Source organism: Synchiropus splendidus, chromosome 3 (genome assembly GCF_027744825.2).
Source record: "Synchiropus splendidus isolate RoL2022-P1 chromosome 3, RoL_Sspl_1.0, whole genome shotgun sequence".
NCBI lineage: Eukaryota > Metazoa > Chordata > Actinopteri > Syngnathiformes > Callionymidae > Synchiropus > Synchiropus splendidus.
The window spans coordinates 28247964-28269030 of NC_071336.1; the positions used below are offsets into that span (position 1 = coordinate 28247964).

The following is a 21067-nucleotide window of genomic DNA, read 5'->3' on the forward strand; positions in this document are numbered from 1 at the left end:
AGAAAGTCAATCACACACACTGCCTGGTCTTTACATATTTCAGGCTATTCAGGCCACTGTCCATACATCCTGAGAGGGGAGCGCCACGCGGCTCCTCGCTGCCTGCAGCTCAGATCCTTTGTGATTTTACACACATAACATGCACTCTGCTGTTCAAAGCCCTCAAATCCTCAGCAGAAAGCCCTTTACATCAGGTCGACCGCTTCATACAGCTCCCTGTCGTTCCAGCGATCATGGGTCTCGCAGGGCCGGCTGTCATCTCACTTCAAGCTCCTCTCTCTCTCTCTCTCTCGCAGCTTCCTCAGAGGCCACAGCACGGAGACACGAGTGATGAGTGTTTATTTGGTCACTTTTGTTGGGGCCATGCAGCCAGTCAGTGGGCAGTGGAGGACCCTGGATTTGGGAGCCACTTCGGAGGCGTTTACTTCCTTTGAACCGTGGCTTTCATCACACTTGGAAACAAACAGCTGATATTAATCCTCAGCAAATGATTGTGTATCTCTCAGGTGACCTACTATCTGTTCATTATTCTGTTGCTGAGGAGCACAGAACTGATGCCATCGTGATGTCACGGCTGTCTCAGGGATCAGACCCAGTAGCTGAATTGATGCGCGTTGACAGAAGACTCAGGAGAGCAAGAGTAGCTTATACAATGTATTATAATACAATACACAAGTAACACCCGTACTAACGACCACAGCCAGCAAATGCTTTTTTAAAATTTTTTTATTCAATGTCTGGCACCGCAGCAAGTAGCAGCCCGGCATCGCGTACGACAGTTACGGCAGCACAGTATCCCAGCATCTCACTCTCACACAGCCATCTACCACTACAGTAGTACCTATAACCATCACGTCCGCCATTTTGAATGGCATTCCACTTACATCCAATCCGACTTACGACCGGTTGGTCGGAACCGATCCCGGTCGTAAGTCGGACATTAAACATTAAACGCAAAAGACAAAAAGGAATGAGGAAACCAAGGGCGTCAACACCAAAACGCGCAGTGAGGAACACGAACAGGAACAGGGAAGAACCTGAAACAGAAAACAAGCGAATAATATTCAGCCTGAGTGACTTTACTCACCAGGCCCAAATAACAGAAAGCGCTCGGTGGTGGAACTACACACACACACACGGGGAATAACTATAATGTGGAGAAACAGAAAAGGTGAGTTTTAACAAAAACACTCACACGCGAACAAACAGCAATCCCCGCGTCGGTGCGCATACCGCTTTAAGAAAATCACGTGACTGTGTCGATTCGGCAAAAACACACCGAACTGTGTTTATAAGGAAGCGCATCTGTCAACAGGATGCAACTGCTGAAACAATCTGATCTCACGGTTCCTTCTGAATTTGTGGATCCAGGTGGCAGCTCCAAGGGAAACGCAAGTTGTCTGCTGTGTGGGACCATTGTGATCTCCTACTGGAGAATAAAAAATGTATTTATTTCAATCTTTACCTTAGTAACCGTGTGTTATGCTGGCAAGTTCCGGAGCGCTACCACCAACTGCTGTCCTATTTACCTCATTCCTATCATTATTTCAAATGCTAAAAAAGGTACAAAAATAGGAAGATAAAACGCTTGTCTTGGTGGAGGTCCGCACTCACATGTTCTGACCCATATTCCAAAACTAGACGCTTCCAAGAGTCTGTGAAAGCCATTGTTAAATGTAAGAAACACAGTGAAACGACTTCTATTATTGTCTAGTGCTCTATTTCATTCTTAAATATTGTAAATATTGGTAGTGAAATTAAAAAATTTTAAAAATTTAAAAACACACCAGCTCATATCTTTGGTCGATGTGAGGTTGCCAACTGACTCCTGCATGTCTTGGACGATGGAAGAGAAGTCCTTGCGCCGACAGAGAGCTTTGAGACTTTGAAGAGAGGAAATGTTTGTCCTTCTCCAAATAACTTTCACCTGATGCACTTTTCCGCGGTAAAACGGGGCTCTGTGGCCGAGGTGCCTCTCCTTTAGAATCCCAATTTTCGAAGTCAAATGGGCCCATCAATCAAGAGTAAAGCATTTCTCACCAGGGATTGAAAACAAATTATAATTTCTGGGTGGCGTTAGAACTTTTCTGGGGAATCACTTTGCTAAATGAACGCAGGAGACCTCCAGCCACACTTCTTCATTACCAAGCAGACAGGTATCGACTGCTCCTCCCGAGACCGAAAAACAACAAGGAAAGCGCCTCGAGACGAACAAAGATATTTCGGCCCGTAACATATATTACGTATATTCAAGCAGCTGAGGGAAAGAGGAAGGAAGGACGAAGGCTGCTGACCAATCGATGATGAGAATTAATGGAGCTAATTTTACCTGGACACTGTGGATCATTACTTCCTGCTCCGCACCTCCTCGTCCGTGTGCGCGGCTAATGTGTTTGCCTCGCTAATGAGTGGCCTGGAGTGACAATGAGTCACACAGGGACATCTTCAAACATGGCCGACCCTCACTCACTGCGAGGTCCATCTCCGTAAGAGGCTCTTCCACTCCTCTGTGAGGGCAAGATTTCAGTCAGAAGATTTCAATTGTCGCTCCCTGACAAACTTTTGCGTTGGTGTTGCTGTTCCCCAATATGTCCACCAGTGGGGCGCAGTCCACAGTCAAACGTTTATGACAACAGCAAACTCCAAAACCAACATGGTGGCTGTGGAAGGATCACATACATTTTGCATATAAGACGAAACAGAGGCAGCGTTGTAGGAGGCCATGGTCTGTGAGGCTGTATATCACGACTGGAGGATGGAGAATTTCTGCCATTGTTATGTCTTCTTTGTGTCTCATTAGAGCTACGTATGAGGTACTAAACAGCAACACTGCCACCCTTGGTTTCCGGTGGAACTGCTCTGTTTAGTCCATGTCCGTAAGCTAAGTGGAAACTAGCAGAAATATGGACAAAATGAAGGCAGAGTGTGCAAGGAAGGTTCCGTCCATATCCAGATCTGTCTGTAACCTTGAGCAAAAATGAGAGTTCCTCAGATGGAAAGTGAAAGTGCAAGTGAAAAGTTGTTTTCCTGATTCGATTGCATGATGTGTTTTAAAACGTCTGGGGAAGAAAGAGCTGAGCCATGAGACCAATGATCCCAAAGTCATCTATGGTTACAAGCTTTGGATTGTGTGTGAAAGGTCAGTTCCATCACTAAAAAGGGGCCAAAATACCTGACATGGTCTTGTTCACCAGGTGTTTCCAAAGTGGCGACGATATTCACCTTCTAATACACGAGACAAACCTACTCTCAGTGGAAACACAATATGAGAGACAAAGTGAGGAGCTCAGGCCTCAACTGCTGCTTGGTAACGGGGTTAACTGGGAGACCCAAGACACCAGGCCCGGGCAGGGAATGGCTTGCTGGGTAGACGGAGGTCTGGGCTTCTTTGCTGTGTCTGAACCCCCCTCCACCCACCACCCGACCTCAAGATAAGCAGATGAATATGGACGTTTCCCTTTTCTTCACTGGCTGTGAATGGATCATCTCCCACGTTTAATAATCATCTTATCCATATTTCACTGCGCCGGTGAATGGATGCCTTCGACCCCTCAAATCTCTGCACCAATTGTAAATGCTCAAAACTCACATGCTGCGAAAGTGATCTGCTGTTTGAGATGATCGGCTTCAGGCCAGCAGGGGTCTCAGACCGACGAAGCCTCCTCCTCCGACAGATGGTCCTCTGCGCCACATACTTTAATCCATAAGCAGCATCATTCCTGCCGCTCCGTCTTCATCAGCCACCTCAAGCTTCGATACCATCCGAGCAAATGTTCCCTCCAGGGGGCCACCGCAGAACTTTCCTCCTGAATCGATCTGAGTCTGTCCTGCATTAAACCTCTGCTCTTATCCATTTCCATTCATCGGCCGGCTGACGCTAATGTCGTAGAAGGGCTAAAGAAAGTGCCACCTATCAGATGGAAATCCTAGCGATGGGTCCTGGACCTTCTGAACGTGTCTTCATATACTGTTTCATTGTTAGGTGTGGTGCTGCTGATGTGGAGGTAATGCAACAAACTGGGAACAGCTCCCAAGCCCGTCTGGTCCGACAGCTTGTTCATTCCGAGGAGACAGACTTTGAAATATCTTTGCAGATGAGGCTTCGCATTGCAGCAGTGTCATTGATTTCTGAGTCAATATGGTCTCTTCTGTTTGAAACTTGTGCGTTTCATCTTCCATCTGAATTCACCGGCCCGCAGGAGAATGAAGAGGCTCCGTCTTCCACAGCTCGGAACGGACCGGAGGGAGAACTGCGCTCAGAGATCTTGAATGGTCCCGACCTTTTGATGGACCACGTCCCACCGAATGGCTGGGAGCATCAAAAAATACATGTGTTGTTTGTTCCTCGATTGTTTTGTGTTTTGTTATGTTATCGCTAACATAGCGGCGACAGAGCACCCAGCACCGAGGACCGGGGGAGGTGGTGTGTGTGTGCGTGTGATGGACGGCAGCAGAGGTGCTGAGACACGCACGTGACAAAGGTAAACGTCTGAGTGTGATTAAGGTAGCGACTCCTCTTTAAAGCGACTCAAATGGATGACGGCTCTAACCCGCTCTGACCCTCTCCACTAACCAGATAGATGGGCCTTTACCCCAGAGCAGCCATGAAGCCCAGCGCAGCTCTGTCCAAATGAAAATGTATTTCCTGGCCTCCCAGTCTAATCACTCTGCAGCTGATCACAGCAGGAGCTGGAGGAGCAACGCAGATGGAATCATTTCAATTTGGCTTCAACAAGCTTCAAACTCCTCTGCTGCTGGGCACCAGTTGGAAACCATGGTGTCCAAGTTTATTTTTTCTTCTAATGGAGCTCTCAGGTTATTAAAATGTCGGAGGTTGTGATGAAAAACACTTCAGGCTGAGTGAGTGAAATGTGATCTCAGCAATGACATTGTTCTGTCTGTTGTTGTGTGAGAGTCTATACAGGTAAACTCCTGCAACACAATCGCCCTCATGTGTTTCAAAATGTTGTCTCTCAAATGGGCTGTGAAAGTTGAAAGTCTGGCCCAAGTAGCTTGCTGTGACGGCAGAGTCTAAAGACTGAAAGGGATTCAAGGCACCGTCTGGCACATCTTACATGTTGGCACAGTTTAAATACGAATGTGAAAGTTAGAGGCGAGCAGAGCAAGCATGGATGTGGTGTGGTGTGGTGGTGACATCCAGCATCTGGAGGTGCTTTGTGGCTGCATGAGAAGCCATTAGTTTGAATCCCACTCTGCCCTTGTGAGTTGGAACACAGGGTTGCGGAAACAAGCTACAAACGGAGACAACATGACAAGCAGTGGCGTCGTTGAACTTGTTTTTTTAAAAAGCTGCCACACATGATGTTTGTCTGGGTCCTTCCTGCCTCCATATCTCGATGGGTCGACACCAGGCATCACTCAGAAAAATGGATCTTCTCTTCAAGACTGAAGAGGAGGAGAACAACTGCCCTCCCACCTTTAAAAACTACTTTCGCCATTGATTCAAGAAATTTTGGGAAGAAGAAAATCAGGCCTAAACTAAGTCCTACCATCAAAAAGTAGTATATAATGTAAAGAAACTACAATTGATGAGACTTAAGTATTTTTTTACCTATAAAATAATCCAGTAGAAAAGTTCCTCACTGAAATGTTGTGGAGTTTAAAATACATAAATGAAAACAGAATGGAGGAAATTGAATCAAGTGAAACATCACAAAAATCGCTCCATGAAAATAGTATTTATGTCAAATATTTAATCAAGTAATTGAGTAAAGATACTCAAGTAGGAAAAAAACCCCAAATGAATACTAATTTAGGTAAATAATATTTATAATTTGTTGACAAAATTATTTAAAAAGTCAAGTCAAAGTGAAGTATAATCATGATTTATGTATAAAATGTATATAATAAATGTATATAATATATAATACTTTATATGTATATTTAGATATTCAAGTAAAAATGCTTGGAAAAAAGTAATCGAATAAATATACTGAATTAGAAATACGTAAAATTATTTTGGCAAAAAATTTGTTGAGTAAATTTAGTCAAGTAAGTAAATTGGTATAATTAACATGGGAGAAAAATGATCAAGTATAAATACTTGAGCGAAAAAGCAGTCAAGTAAAAATAGTACAACAATAATACTTGAGTAAAAAAAGGAAATGAGCAAAAATACTTCAGTGTAAAAACATGGAATTACAAAATGTAATAATCAATTAAAGATACTTGAGTAAAATTACCTGACTAAAGACACTAAAGTGCAAAAATTAAATAAAAATACGGCAGTAAAAAAAATGTGAATAAAATGATACAACCAATATATAAATCAAGTTAAAAAAAAGAATTAAATTGAGTGAAAAGAACCCGTAAGTAATTAAAATGTAATAAATCAAATTTTTAAAAGGCGTGAGTGAGAAAGTATTTGAGTTACAAAGTAGGCGACTAAAAACACTTACAATAAAAGTGATTCATTAAAAATAGTGTTGTAAAATTTATGGCACAGAAGAGAAATTTATTTAAAATAAAAAGTTTAAAAAAAAAGTCCAAAAACTAGTAAAAATGCTTGAGTAAAAATCTTGAATGACAACTTATAAAATAAAATACTCCAGTAAAATACTTAAAAATAAGGTACATAACTGCTCAACTTTTTTTTTTTAATAGAATAAAATATTTAACTCATTCATTCATTTTTTTCATGATATTTTGTATTTTCCTTACACTTGTTGGGAGGCAACATGAATCACTTGCAGCCTTCTGGGCTATTTGAGACTCTATATGAAAAGGACGATGAAGGAAGATTCATCCAACTCAGAGGGTAACACGGAGGATTCTCCGCTGCGAGCATGAACACACTGACACACGAGAGTCAGATAAAAGTGCCTGGTATGTGACAGTTACGCTCCCCGAGTCGCTGAATGACAAGGTCCATCCATCCTTCTTGCAGAACCAACACATTCCAGCCAGCGTGTTCATGATCGGGAAGCAGACACACACACTGACAATGAAGATGGAGCTGAAGGGCCGGAGGGCGGACACAGACACCCACACACCTGCAGCTCATGTAGGGCAACACGCTCGCACAGAGCAGCCTGAGAGTGGCCTCAGAAAAGTGAGTCAGAGCTTGAAGAGAGAGCGGATCTAAACATAGTCGCGACGTTAATGCTTTGTCTAAAAGCACAGAAGCAATTTCACCAGTGAACAGTCCTGCGATGAGACGCACTGGAGAGTGTAATTTCATCACACTTCTACACACACACACACACACACGCTGACCACAGAGCGTAAACTGAAGTGACCCCACAGACTCTGCTGTCAGAAGCTCCGTCCCGGGAGCTCCAGGAAAGCTGCGGGTGCACGGGAAGTGCCAACTCAGGGATCTTTTTTCTCTTGCAGCTGGACAGATGTGCCGAGTTGACCCTCTTTATTCATGTATGATGTGAGAGAAGAAAAGACTGGAGCTCCTTATAATCTTATATTGATTTATTCATTCTGTCAGGACGTGGGGTCCTAAAGTCTTACACCAAAAAAAAAGCCATTGTGAAATGTCACATTTGATCTGACCAGAAAACAGTTAACAAAGACAAAACAAAAGAACAGTTTGTGATCATGAACATGGACAACGCACATTCAGCACTATTTGTTGGCTCATGTCAGGGAGTGTTGATGAAGACCTTTTTTTTTTTTTTTTTTTCCAAATGTCATCATGTGCTGCGGCTCGCAGCCGAACGGATACGTCCACACGGCCGTGTTCTTCTGAACAACTGTTTGAATCTAGTTCGTCTACACTGCTGCTTTCTTGTCTGGTACAGACTTCAAGTGTGGAGTTGTTGACATCTTTTTGTTCCTGTCATTCATGTTTTTCACATGCATCATGGCAGATTTCTGATGGTCATTGACCTCGTGGTGTCCTGGTACTGGAGCACTGATCTGTGTTTTGAAGCGAGAGCTAAGAGAGTCGATTTTGTTGTGGTGACATTCCCACACTGAGCACTGACTGGAGGTCATCTCTTCTGTGAACGGACATCCGACCTCCACCCCAGCTGGCTAGGAGGAGGAGAGCGGTGCATGCCGTGCTGTAACTGCTCCCACCTCAGGAGACCTCTGCTGAGCTCCTGCATCTGTATTCAATGCTTTCCTAAGCCTTTTGCTTGCAGGTGCGAGATTTTGTAATTTGTTATCTGTATTCAGACTTTTAAACTTCTTCATATTTACATTCTGAGGGGATGAGAAGAGCTGCAGACCCAGGAGACTTTGAAGAGAGCATGACCCGAGAACACCTCACCCCACGCAAGAGACGGGACTATAATGTTTAAACTCCATTGTTTTAAAAGTCAATATTTCATGAATATTGTTAACATTTTGGCCCCAAGAAATTGGACATCATTTGTTTTGACATGATTTTTTTATGTTTCCATTTTTTATTTAGAATATTCTTTTGTCACATCTTTTCTCCCTGCTGAATCTGGACTTTGCCAAATATCATTTTTTTGTGTCTAAAAATGATCTCCTTTTCCCTCGTAAATGATTGAGCTCCTCACCCTTTCTCAAACGCTCAAACCCTCAGAACCACAGGTAACTTTGAAGTGGATTGGGTGTCAAACTCAAGGCCCGGATGCCAAAACCAGCCCACAAAGTCATTTTATGTGGCCCAGACGAGCTTGAAATGGAGCAACCAATTTCCACCGGGAGCGTAGCTGCAGCGTAGTTTTTCCAAAAAGAAGGAATTGTTTTCCATTGAAAGGAACTGTGATTCGGCTGCAGCACTGCTTCATATCCACAAGGATTCTGTTTCTTGCGGAGCGATGTGCGGCCCCGCGTCAAGTTGGAGTAGTGTGAAAGGACGCATGAAATGAAATCTGGATAAAACACTATGAGTTGACGTTAGTCACATTCCACGGCGTGAAACCAATGTAAACATCACATCAAAATTGGAGCATGATTGACGACCGAGCTTTTTTTTTTTCTAGACAAGATGACAACATGGATGACATTCATTTTGGAGGTTGAGTGTCGGCCCATTCTGATGACAGTATAAAGACAACATTGGAAAAGAAAGAGCCTGAGCTGAATTGAAAGCGATGGGACAGAGAACAAGCACGTCGTACACAGAGGTTGGACTGGACAAATTCATTCACGGCGGTGGAGCGATGAGGCACCGCGAGACTGACAATTCCTGTGTGAGCGAGTGGAGAACCACCGCTCCGGGACGCTCCGCTCCTGGCGGAAATCGAAAACTGCTGCAGCCCCTTGTGGAAATTGTTGCTACTGTAAGTCGTAGGCCCGAGTTAAATTCAATTGTAAACACACTGAAGCATAGAATGAGCCTCCAACTCTGAATATGGAAGGATTTTGATCGACCTGCAACTGGCACTACCTTTGAAACTCAGGCCCCATGTGTGGTTGAGTTTGACACCCCTTGCGTCATGGGTGGGAGGGATCAACTGGGGCTAGCGTGAGTGCATCCTTGGAGAGCCTCATCCATCTTCCCTCAGTCAATTCTCCAACAAACTTCTCTCGCGCTTGACTTTCCACCACGATTTACCAAATGAGCAGCATGTGACCAGCTGTTCCACATCTCACATGTTTCCAATATGGACTTTTAAAATCAATTCTGCCGAAGAAAAACGCAGTCGTGTGGACGTACCCTTGTTTATACCTGAAGTTCAGGGGCAGTGTACAAAAATAGATGCAAGGAGGACCTCTCTGACCTGCTGTCAGGGGTCAGAGGTCGCGCTAAGATGAGCTGTTTAGGTCATGCACGTCGACACAGGCACTGATCTTGACTTGGTGTCTCACATTTACGCCCTCCGTCAGAGGACAAAAGCATTCTGGCATCTGAGAGTTCTCTGAAACAAGGCAGATGACTGGAAATCATAAAAAAACAACAAGCACTCGATGCAGATTTTTAGAAGCAAACATCTTGTTTTAAAAAAGTGTCGGGGGACAAGGAAACAAAGCGGGAACCTGAAGCTGCTCATTTGCCAGATCCCGCGGGTGAAGGATTAAGGTCCAATAGTAACAACTGTTGTTCAACACAAAAATAGTGGCTTTATCCAGAACCTTCCTACGTACAGTACAGAACATGATAAAAGCGGATCCTACAATCCAGAGCGGCTCAGCAAGCCAGTGCTGAGGATTCTGGGTAATAATAAAAAAAAAAAAAGAATCAGATCATTAGAAGCCTTTCAGACTCTTCTTTTACAAAAAAACAAAATTAAAATGAAATAAAAAACCAAGCTGTATACAAACAACAACAGAACACCAAGAACTGGAAAACCAAGCACGAGTCGTATGAGCGATAGTTAAGGCGAGTTAAAATATTGCAGAATAATTTGGCCCCTGTGTCTCAGACAGACTGCCAGAACAGTCAGAGGCTCCCCGACTCGACGAGAGACGGAAAGAAAGATGAACCGAGGACGTCGAAGAAATGAAAGATGGCGATCCTCTTTGGAGAGACAGAGAACTGTTTATTTGGTTTGGTTTGGTCTCTTCCTCAGGAGCGTGTTAAAGGGAACAGTGAGGACCTCAAAAAACAAACTGATGGAAAGAAAGCGGCAACTTTGACACGCTGCTGAATTGGGGGGAAGATTAGAAAACGGACTGATATGAATGCAGTGAGCGCCCCTCGACTCTCACAGTCCTCCCCCTGATTAAGACCAGTCGGGCAAACCTCAGGAGAAATGTTTCTCAGATAAAAAGTGAAGCCCAACTCTGGTTTGTTTTACATGATTAAAAAACAGAAACAAACAAAAACACCCTCTTTTTGTTTTTTGCTCCCCCTCTGAGTGAGAAAAGGCCGGGGGGGCTCCGCATAGTAAACTTCAAGTCCTCTGGGGATTCCTTCATATTTTGTGGGACTGGACAGAGTGTCAGCGCCCGCGTTTCAAGAGGAGGCGTGGCTGGGCCAAAGATGTCCGCCGTCCAGGTCTCCCTCTTCCCAAACTGAGAAGGCAGTGGCTCCTCACTGGTCTACACCCACTCCTGCATGGAGCGTTTGCAATACAGTATGTGCCTGGGTGTCCCCTTCCTCTTGAACTGCACCACGGTGTAGGTGAGCACCAGCAGACACAGTGCCAGCACGCAAGGGATGATGATGGCGATGGCCTTCGCTGTGTTGGCTTCGCCGTCCAGCTCGGGCACCACCTTGGGGTCATCGCTGGGCGGGTGGCCGGGGTGCACCGGCATCAGGTCGCAGCCCATGAAGTCTTTCAGGATGGAGCGGGGGTAGCCCGGCTCCACTCGGAGGAACTGGTTGTTGAACTTCCAGTACTCCTTTCCTTTGTAGAAGTAAGTGAACCCTGCGGCAAGACAAGACACGGTTACGTTGTAGAGGGATGACTTCACTGGGCACATGTGACCGAGAAAGTCCGTACACAAAGTAATTTGAGGAGGAAGGTGATGTAGAAAATGAGGGAAAACTGCAAAGCCATTAAACATCCGACTTACAACCTGCTCGACTTACATCCACCCGTACATACGACCACAGCCAGTAGTAGCTTTTTTTTTTTTTAATTCAATGTCTGGCACCGCAGGATGTAGCAGCCCGGCATTGCGTACGACAGTTACGGCAGCACAGTTTCCCAGCATCTCACTCTGACACAACCATCTACCAGTACCGCAGTACCTAATCTGACTTACGACACCGGTACCAATCCCGGTCGTAAGTTGGATGTTATTTGTAATGTTTTTTTCTTTTATTTCAACATGAAAAACGTCTTGACATTTCAGAGGCTGCACATTGGATTAGTATGCTATAGCATCATTATGTTAGCGGATAACTTGGTCATGAACATCACTGCAACAGCAGGCACACTTCTGATTCAAATTTCCACAAAAAGGCAAAACTAAACATGAATGTAAATTCTGAAAAAAAGGAAGAAAATTTTCAAAAAAGTTTTCAAACATGGAGGATATGGATTTCTTCTCTACGGAAACCTATTGTATACATTGTGCAGCCAGGTAAGATGTTTTTTTTCCAAGTTGCCCAACTTGCACCATAAAGTGTTCTTTATTTTGAAGTGTGGACATTAAAAGTTTTTCTACAGTATTCACTCCTCATGACGGTAAAATATGGCATTGTACTGTTCAACTAAATGCAGTAATTACTGTCAAAATTATTCTTAGATAATAAATACCGCAGGATACAGTGAAACCCATGTAATCTGGAAAAATACCGTGATGTAAAGTTTAGGTCATATGACCCAGCACTAGTTTCAAGCGAACATTTATTATGATATTTGATATGATCACACGCCAGAGATGTCTCTTTAACTACAGAAATAATTTCAGTTTAATATTAATCAAGTTGAAGAATTAAATGAGCACAAAATAACCATATTTTGTCTCTGGAAAAAAAAAAATCCAGCAACAAAATGTGGCTGTGTGTAAATTGACTCGTCTCCTCCATATGGTGTGAAATAATGCTTGAAGCTACAGTAATATTTGTGAATAATGGCCAGAACACGAAGGCCTGCAGCCGCGCCCGACCGTTCCTGCGCTCCACCGTGGATGTCTCGTGCAAGTGAACACAGGCTGACAGTGTGGCACAAATTCTCCCCCAGTGTTTTCAGAGCAGCTTTTCCTCACTGGAGCTTAATTGCAGAGCCTAGTTGTCTGTGATGACTCGTCGGATGCTGGAACCGAACGTCGCAGCTCATTTCACGCGACAGCATGACAAATGTCAACAAGGAACTGGCGACTCATTCTCAAATCACAAAGTGATGGAGACTGTGTGGCCGTTTGACACAGTCTTCAAACTCTTTTCTTCATTATTGAATATTTATACAGATATTTTGGAGATAAATGAGCTTCGACATGAAGCCATTACGGTGAGGAAACTGACATGAAAAAGAGCCGGAATGGCAGGTGGGAGCTTTATTTTGACACGTTTGCCTATTTCTTAATAACATCTTATTGTTATGTAGATTCGGACTGACACTAAACTTTGCTGCCTGCTGTGAGTCACCGTCCCTGAAATACTCACCGGGAAAATATACCGGCATGTAAAACTGGGCCTTTTACTCAGTTTGACAGGCTGGCTCACTATTTATTATTCATGTTTATGCTGCGGTAAAATGAGGGGGAAAAAAATCCTCCAAGTCTTCCTGTCAGAATGTGAGATAGTAAAAAGGTTAGGTTTATCTTTCATGAAGAGGAGGAAGCGACGGAGAGGCGGCAAACTTGGTGGCAGATGTGTTGGTGGTGTTGTCTTCCATTTGCCTTCTTGTTTACAGGATATTTTCATTGTTTAAGAGATGGATGAAAAATCAGTTGTGCTTCTGCTGTTAATAGATAACTCAACAAAAACTTGAAATTTGCTTCCCAACTTCTGTCCTTAATTCACATGTCAGCTCTGGTAGTTTACCAGGTCTTCCCTTCATTGATAACTCGCAGTTGCTGTAACTCTGCAAAGGCTTATCCTGTCTAGGAAATCAAAGCAGCACATGAAAACAGACAGCCAAGGTGTAGCCCTTCTCCTAATGTTACGGTACCGAACCCGCCAACACTGCCGCAGCAGGTCCCTGCAAACACTGAGCAGATTCACCTGCAGTCAGGCTTGCATTGGCTCATCGGTGCAGTAACTCTTTAGCACTCAGTGGGATTAAAAACAGCTGCTTGGAAATGTGACATTTCCAATGATGTACAGTATGGTATGTCTGAAGGTGAAAAAAAAAAAAAAAAATTGTACACAGCTGCCACATTGGGTTCACTGAGAGGGAGTGAGGCAAACTGCAGCACAAGTTTGAGAGTCGGGTTGTTCTCTGCGCTTCAGCACCATCGTCGTAAACTGGCTTAAAATGATTACAAGTATAATACCGTGCAAATATTAGGGCTGGGACTCGGAAAAATTGAAATTAATTACGATAGTTGACACCAGAGTGTACTGTGATACTGTGAAAGAGTGTGAAATTACTCTGCTGAGTCCAGTTCCCAGCATGTTACGATTAGTGTGGAAACAATAATCTACACACAATATTAAAAGTGAAAGAGTAAAACAAAATCTAAGTGAAAACACCACATTAAAAAATGAACATGCGAGTATTTAAGGACGACGAGGAAAGAAAGGTTGAGTACGCACATAGGCATTTTTGGTCAAGGGTTCAATGATATCATTATGAACATGGATGACGATAAACTGGTCGTAGTGCTCCCTATGGTTCCAAGAATTTCAAATGAAGACTATGTTTGGAACACAATAGCTTCATCATAAAAAAAAACTGAACAAAGAAATGAAGAGTGATGTTAAGAGAGAGAGGGAGGAAGTGCCTGAGGTCAGAGGGAGGTCAGTGTCAGACTTTCACTGGAATGTGTTTCCTACCGCACTCAGAAAGCACCAGTACTGAGCTGCCACCAGACACAAACAGAATTATGTCCATTAATCCGGGTGAAACGTGCATTTGCCATAGGAAGGCACGTCATGTCGACATGGAGGTGGAGGTGCATATAGTGGCACACATTGTTCTGGATATCAATCTGTTCATGCTTCGCTTGATGCCCGCTCCACCTGGATGCACTGGCAGTCACGCCTGGCAACGGAACTGGCAGACGAATCACAGCGCAGATGGTGCGAGTGTTCAGCACCACCTGTTTTGTTTTTCCAAACCCAGACCCTGCCAGATTGTGACAAATCCACCTGATCCGCGGATCCAATTGGAAAACAGCTTCTCTTTTCCCTCATGTTGACGGCCAATAGCTGAGCTTCGGGGGGGACATAGATCCCGCCTCGCCATCCTCGGGAGCGGCCAACTGGCTGTGACCGGAATACGAACCCAGCGGTGGTCTTGTCTTTCCTGCTTTCTATAATCCCGCTCCAAATGGGTCTCATGGTGCTGAGGGATGGATAAACTCGTGCATTTGGGAAAACATTATTGAAACCAGTGATACCGCAAGACCACCTTTTGGACTGAGTGATGATGAAGCTGAGTGAGACAGTGTGAAGTCAAATATGTTCTCACCGTTGGCTTTGTCCACAAAGGCCCCCTGCGGTGATTCAGGCACTCCTCTCCACACAGTGATGGGTTTGGGATAGCCGGGGTCCATGGTTCTCATTTCCTCGTTGTAACGCCAGTACCTAGGAGCAGATGAAGGAATGACATTTCCACTCAGGCCTTCACAGAGCAACTGGTCTCTGTCAGAAATACTGGCATAGTGTGAATTCACGAGACAACATTTGTTGAAAACTGTTTCTGGATTCGCCTTTTTCTTATACCAGTTCTTTATAACCTGTAGTTATAACAGACACGTAAAAAATACATTAAGTCATCTCTTAATTATTACAAATAAAATAAAAACAAATGTCTCCAATGAGCTATTCTGACAGAAAACCTTTCAAACAGAAAGGACTTCAACTCCATGGTATCGCTGAGGCAACATTTCAATAAAAATAAGTGTTAACAACAACAGAGGAAAACACAGGAGGAGCAGATTACATATCCCACATGCAACTAGTTTCTCTGGAGTTACACACCCCAGGACGACCCTCGAGCTCATTGGTGTCAGTCCAACGTCTACAACCTCAGAGAAGCGATAGCAATCAGCTCTGTCTTCATTAGCATAACATGCTAAGAATGCTAGCGTATTAGCAAGAAGTTTGTGGCGTAAAGTACATTTGTCTTCAGGTCCTTTGAGAAGAAATGTTTTCCTCAAATATTTTACTTCTGCTTCTGACTGGCTGCTCTTTTGAGGATGTTTCCGAACTTTTCTGTAAACCTTTCAGAGACCGGTCGATCTGAAGGTGGCCTGTCTTGGCTATAGAGCACTGCGTGAAACCCGGTGGAATCACCAACATACTGGCACTGTTTGTCCACCGGTACCAGTCCCTGAACCACAGCCATCCTGAAAGAGAGAGGCTTCGTACAGTATATGCAGCTGAATGTTTCCTTGACCTACCTGTCTCCTTTAAAAAAGTAGGTCTTTGCTACGTCCTCCCACCACACGGCCGTCTCAATGCTCTGGGCTGGCATGTTGTGTCCGAACTGTGTGATATCCTTAGGGTAGCCGGGCTGCAACACTGTGTCCTTAAAGACCCAGAACTGCTTTCCTGCACATAGAGAAAACAGTGGGAGATGAAATTAAAAAGGGAGGAGACACAGCGGTGGGGATTAGCCTCCCGGAGCCGAACACAGAGAGGACACAAAGACCAAGGACAGACACGAGTCCGGCAAGATGAAGAACAGGTGCAGCTTCCTGTCGCTGCTCGCCCTTTATCAGGTAAACAGCGGGACATTAGCAGATACACCGTGTAATTCTGCATTCCAGTTACCTTAGTAGTCAGAAGTCAGGTCTGGGTACAACAACAAAGCTGAGTTCAGCAAGTTCCAGTTACCAAAGGAAGATGCTCCATAAACAGCGTCGCAGGCATCGACCAAGCTAGCAACAGCCACTGTTAGCATGGTCCGCATTGCAGAGGCAGCATGAACATTTTAAAATGACACTACAGAAATAATTCTATACTGTGTATGTGCGTCAAACAATACTATGTATTTGACTGATTTAGAGAATGAAATAATCATTGGAAGTCGGATATACAGTGAACCCTCATTTATCACGGGGGTTACGTTCCCGTTACGTTATTATACAATACTAACTACAACCCTTTTTGCATCCTTGTTAAAACTTATTGTTGCCGTCCTCCTTATGTTATTTTCCTCCTTCTTTATGGAACGAACCGAAGATTCAGTAATTCCGTAATGGCGCCCGACAGCCGCATAGCTTCTACCTTCCTTCAGCATGCCCAGAAGTTCAACTTTTTCTGCGATATTTAGCATCTTTCTCTTCCTTTTGGGCACGTCCTCGGGTGCCTTTGCCGGTGCAGAACGTTTCGTTGACATTGCGGGTTTTATCATGGAGTAAATTTGGCAAGCTGTACAGAGACAAGGCGCGGAGACAGTTCACGTTGGTTAGTCCCTTAGCCAATCAGGATGCAGAACACAACGCACTGTTTAAAAAAAAGTGAATAAAAAGACTGCACTAAAAAAATCCGTGAAACAGCAAAGCCGCGAAACGTGAACCGTGTTATAGCGAGGATTCACTGTACACAATATTACTGGGGCAGCCATCTTGGATTGCAAACTCAGGGTGGTGAGAGTTTTTCTTGGCTAGGAAATCTGATGTCATGTGACGTCATCTGGAAGAGGGGCGGGGCTGGGAATTGGAACGCAGCAAACTACGAGACGTCATTATGAAGTCCAGCAAAATTGTCCCCAGTTCTGTTCATGCTTCAGTAAACAAGCAGAAACCACTGACCACAAAACACATCCCCTTTGAACAGAACAAATAAAAGCAAATCAGAACAGAACATCCAGAGAACTACCTCATCACTACATGCTAAAGTATGAATTAGTTTGCATAATCATGGTGACCAGAAACACGTTATTTGGAGTTTCATTTCTTCAAATACATATGTGGGTAGAAAGGTTAAAGGAAAGGACTGAGAGGAGGGTGGGACAAAGGAAGAGGGAGTCAGCTGCCTCAAAACTTCCAATACAGGAATGTGGATTTCCTGGTTCTTTTTGACCAGGAAACATATCTGACCCACTTCTTTAGGAATCAGAGCACCCCCTGCACACTTCCTCTATCCAGCTGACACACAGAGGCCAGCGCACAAAACCTAATTCAGCAGCTACTTCAACTTCATTTGTCAATTTAAGATGTAGTAACTTTATGACCTACACTTCTCCTGAGTGACTGTGGTGGACCACAGGAAAACCTCCTGAGCCGCTCTGCAAGTGAAGATACATTTTTCTTTTTCACATCAAAACGTTGACCACACACAAACACAAATCAACTACACGTGTGCAGTGGACCAGCGTGTTTCTCCAGTTAAAGTAAACCTTTCTAGCGTTTGCTTACAGTATCGCAGAGTTGGGAATGATTGAACCCAAATAGCTCCATGTATATTGCTGGAGCAGCATTTATATTGCGAGAAAACAGTTTTACAGAGTGAAAATGGCTCTTTTCAACAAAACACTACTTAGGTTTTGTCTACTGGACTAGAAATTTGAAAGACTTAAACACTGGTAGATAACAAATGTAACAATAGAACTATCCGATTACTACACTTGTTCAGCAGAAAAGTCTTGAAAAAATCACATTCATTTTTTTGTCCTATAACACGTCATCCATACCCACTCCAACCCACCTGCACTCTCCTCTGAGTATTATCTTTCTCTGATAGTACAATTCATCACGTGGGGATATTTCAGTCAATTGATCCCAATGTTGCTTAAATATGGAAAGGACTATCAAAGCACCAACTTTCTAAATAGTAGAAGTACCTTGTAACTTGGCAAAATATCAAAAATACTGCACCAAATACATGTTTACATTTTGGTCCAAACTACAGGCCATGATTCGCACGGCAGAAAAACCGTATTAAATAATCAAGCCTGACATTTTATGACTCAATCTCAGGCCATGCAGAGGAAAATCGATATTTCCCTGCCATATACTGTTCCTTTGGATTACACGTACACACACACTTTCTCAAGCTATAGTCAAGACTAATTTCTTTGATAAGGGACAAGAAAGACATTTGGGTCACAATAAATCTAAAAGTAAAAAGTAGTAGTTGTTTAAAATAAGTGCAATTGACTCAAACCGTCTTGAAGATCCTTCATACCTGGAAAGCCATCAAGTAGGAGAAAATCCCCCAAAATTCCAGACACAGTCCAAGAGCTACACTTCCAGGAATTGTTAGGTGAGGAACATAGAAATGGGACAAACTGAGTGAATATGGAGTTTTTATTCCAGCAGGCCAGTGTTTTGCTTTTGTCTGTCTCCTCATATCAACTTAGCTTCCACTTGTGCTGTGTTTACTTGATCTTTCTTGAAAATAGCCCTCAGCTTTGGACATAATGCTGTCTATATCTCTGTTTTGTGCAGCAGGCTTATACTAGATTTGACAGAGCTGTTCAGAAATCATAACAAAACAATGACAATTTCAATAGTTGTTGCACTGACAGTGAAGGATCTTCTGCCAACACAACAGTCGTTTGTCAAAGTGATGAACACACTGCGCTAGAGAACTAAACCAACACATTTTACTGCAACCAAAACTTAAACATTGAGATCATTAAAAGTCAAAGTTGCTGGATTACTGTGGATCTTCCAACCAAATGAGCAAAACATTGCTTTAATCTTCAGTAGATTTACATTGAGCACATGCTGGCTGATAAGATCAAGGGGCTCCTCTCAGGGAGAATGATGACATCGAACAGCGAGCCAAGATAAAAAGCGCATTTGTTTCCCGGAAAGGACACAAGGGTGCAGAATACTAATATGGATGTACAGTTCACAGATAAAAACTGCCTGCTAGGAACGGATGGAGATGTCTAACTGAAGATGCACGAGTACAGTAACAACTCTGATGAGGATCAGAAGATTTTGAGCACGAGTGATGCGCTAAAAAACACATCATGATGACGTTGAAAATGTTTGTTTTTCTCCCAAACCTGCCACTGCACCGTCCACTGTCTTGTCGGCCTATCCGTCCTTGATGCTCATACATAGTACTCTGGGTCGTACGTCTGATTTACATGCTGACACATAACCCTGAGTCATCCCTCATTAATATGAGCAGAAATGAAGTGTCCGCTATTGGTTTTGGAAGCAGATTACAGTGATGCAATTGCAGTGATGACTATTGTTTGCTTTCGTGTCTGTGCTCCGGTAATGCTTCAGTGAAGTCACCAGCGATCCTCTGTCCATGCAGACATGTTCTGCGTCAAAATATGTGCTTTTATTTAATCATTTCCAAGTCCTCGGAAGTCCGACGTAGTCGCAGAGGAAACATTGTGCACACATTTTTCACGCGTCATATGTGTCATCCTCCAACAGACACACAGCTGATGCTCATATAATGTGTGCACAAACCTGCACCTACACAATGGAGAGTTACTTGTTTGAGCCGCCAGCTAACAGAGCTAGAAGCAATTCTTTATTTACACTCGGAAGGCTTCGAGATTTACTTCACTCTTTAATCATTGTCTTAAAATTAAATGGCAATAAGGCAATGGCTACACAAAGATGACCACCTTTATGGAGTGAGATAATGAATGTTAAAGGTTTGTCTGTAAACTCAGCAACATTAAAATAAAGTGATGCAGACAAAGGTTCATTAAAACATTTTGTTTCATTAGACAGAGTTGCATCTGTCCAGGAGGAGAGTCAGACATGTCGTCACACTGCTCCAGTCTGCCACACCGTCTATGCAGTGGCCATGAGTTTACTGTTTTCACAGAGCACAACAACTCTTCTGCTTGTCAAAAAAGTAGCCAGACATCACTGCGGAAGCTTTACCTTCTTCCCAGTACAAGGCGTAAATAAAACAGTAAAACATATTATTGATACGACACAAAGGAGCCGCATGCTGTCCGCTTAGTCGCATTTCATCAAACAGCCGTTGATATATGAACTTGCCGCACATTTTCCGAACTTGATCACCATGATCAACGTGCATAAAGGAGACTTTGGAGACTATGTCTCTTTGGCTGTCTTTCCCCAACCTCTGTGCCGCTCTACTGATGTACATGATAAAAAAATACATCACAGTTTGTAAATGCAATTATGATGTGAGGGGAAAAAAAAGATCTTACCTTTAAAGAAAACAAACTTTCCCTCGCTGTTTTCATAGACTGCATCAATTTTGGGAGGCAAACCTCTCCAGAAAACACTGATGAGCATGGGGTAGCCTGGCATCACAGAGTTATCCCTCACCCGCCAGAACCAGTGGTCCTAGGAAGAACAGAACAAACAGCAATTGATTATGGAGATCAAGCACTGTGTGGTGCTGCAGTGTCTGTGTTATGTTCACTGATGTGTATATATATATTAAAAAAGAAAAACTATCAACAAAACCACACACACTTTCCAAAAGTTAGAAGCTATCCATTGATGGTCTCAGATCAAGGGATGCAAGCAGAGTGCACAGTGATGTTTTAAAAACTCCTCTAAGCAAGCTCTGAGTCACCCTGGCTTGCATCAAACTGGAGATGTCCTTTAAGCTGTGAGGCAGCAGCACACATGAGGCCACCATCTACCACACTACTACTGACATGCTCATATCGATGTTATATATTCATGTTTATTATCAATGAAACTGCAG

At 43.5% G+C, this 21067-nt stretch overlaps 1 protein-coding gene across 2 annotated transcripts in view; it reads right to left on the bottom strand.

Moving 5' to 3' along the window:
* Positions 1 to 7350: 7350 nt before the first annotated feature.
* The window catches only part of LOC128755342 (matrix metalloproteinase-16-like), a 63343-nt gene continuing 49626 nt past the window's right edge, over positions 7351 to 21067 (bottom strand). The window contains exons 7-10 of one of the 2 annotated variants that reach the window (XM_053858669.1): positions 20559 to 20697; positions 15853 to 16003; positions 14919 to 15034; positions 7351 to 11261 (exon numbers count right to left, since the gene is read on the bottom strand). In XM_053858669.1, the coding sequence (XP_053714644.1) occupies positions 10933 to 11261; positions 14919 to 15034; positions 15853 to 16003; positions 20559 to 20697 (735 nt within the window). In that variant the 3' untranslated portion in view covers positions 7351 to 10932. The remainder of the gene's footprint in view (positions 11262 to 14918; positions 15035 to 15852; positions 16004 to 20558; positions 20698 to 21067) is intronic. The other variant, XM_053858668.1, reaches the window with a different exon arrangement.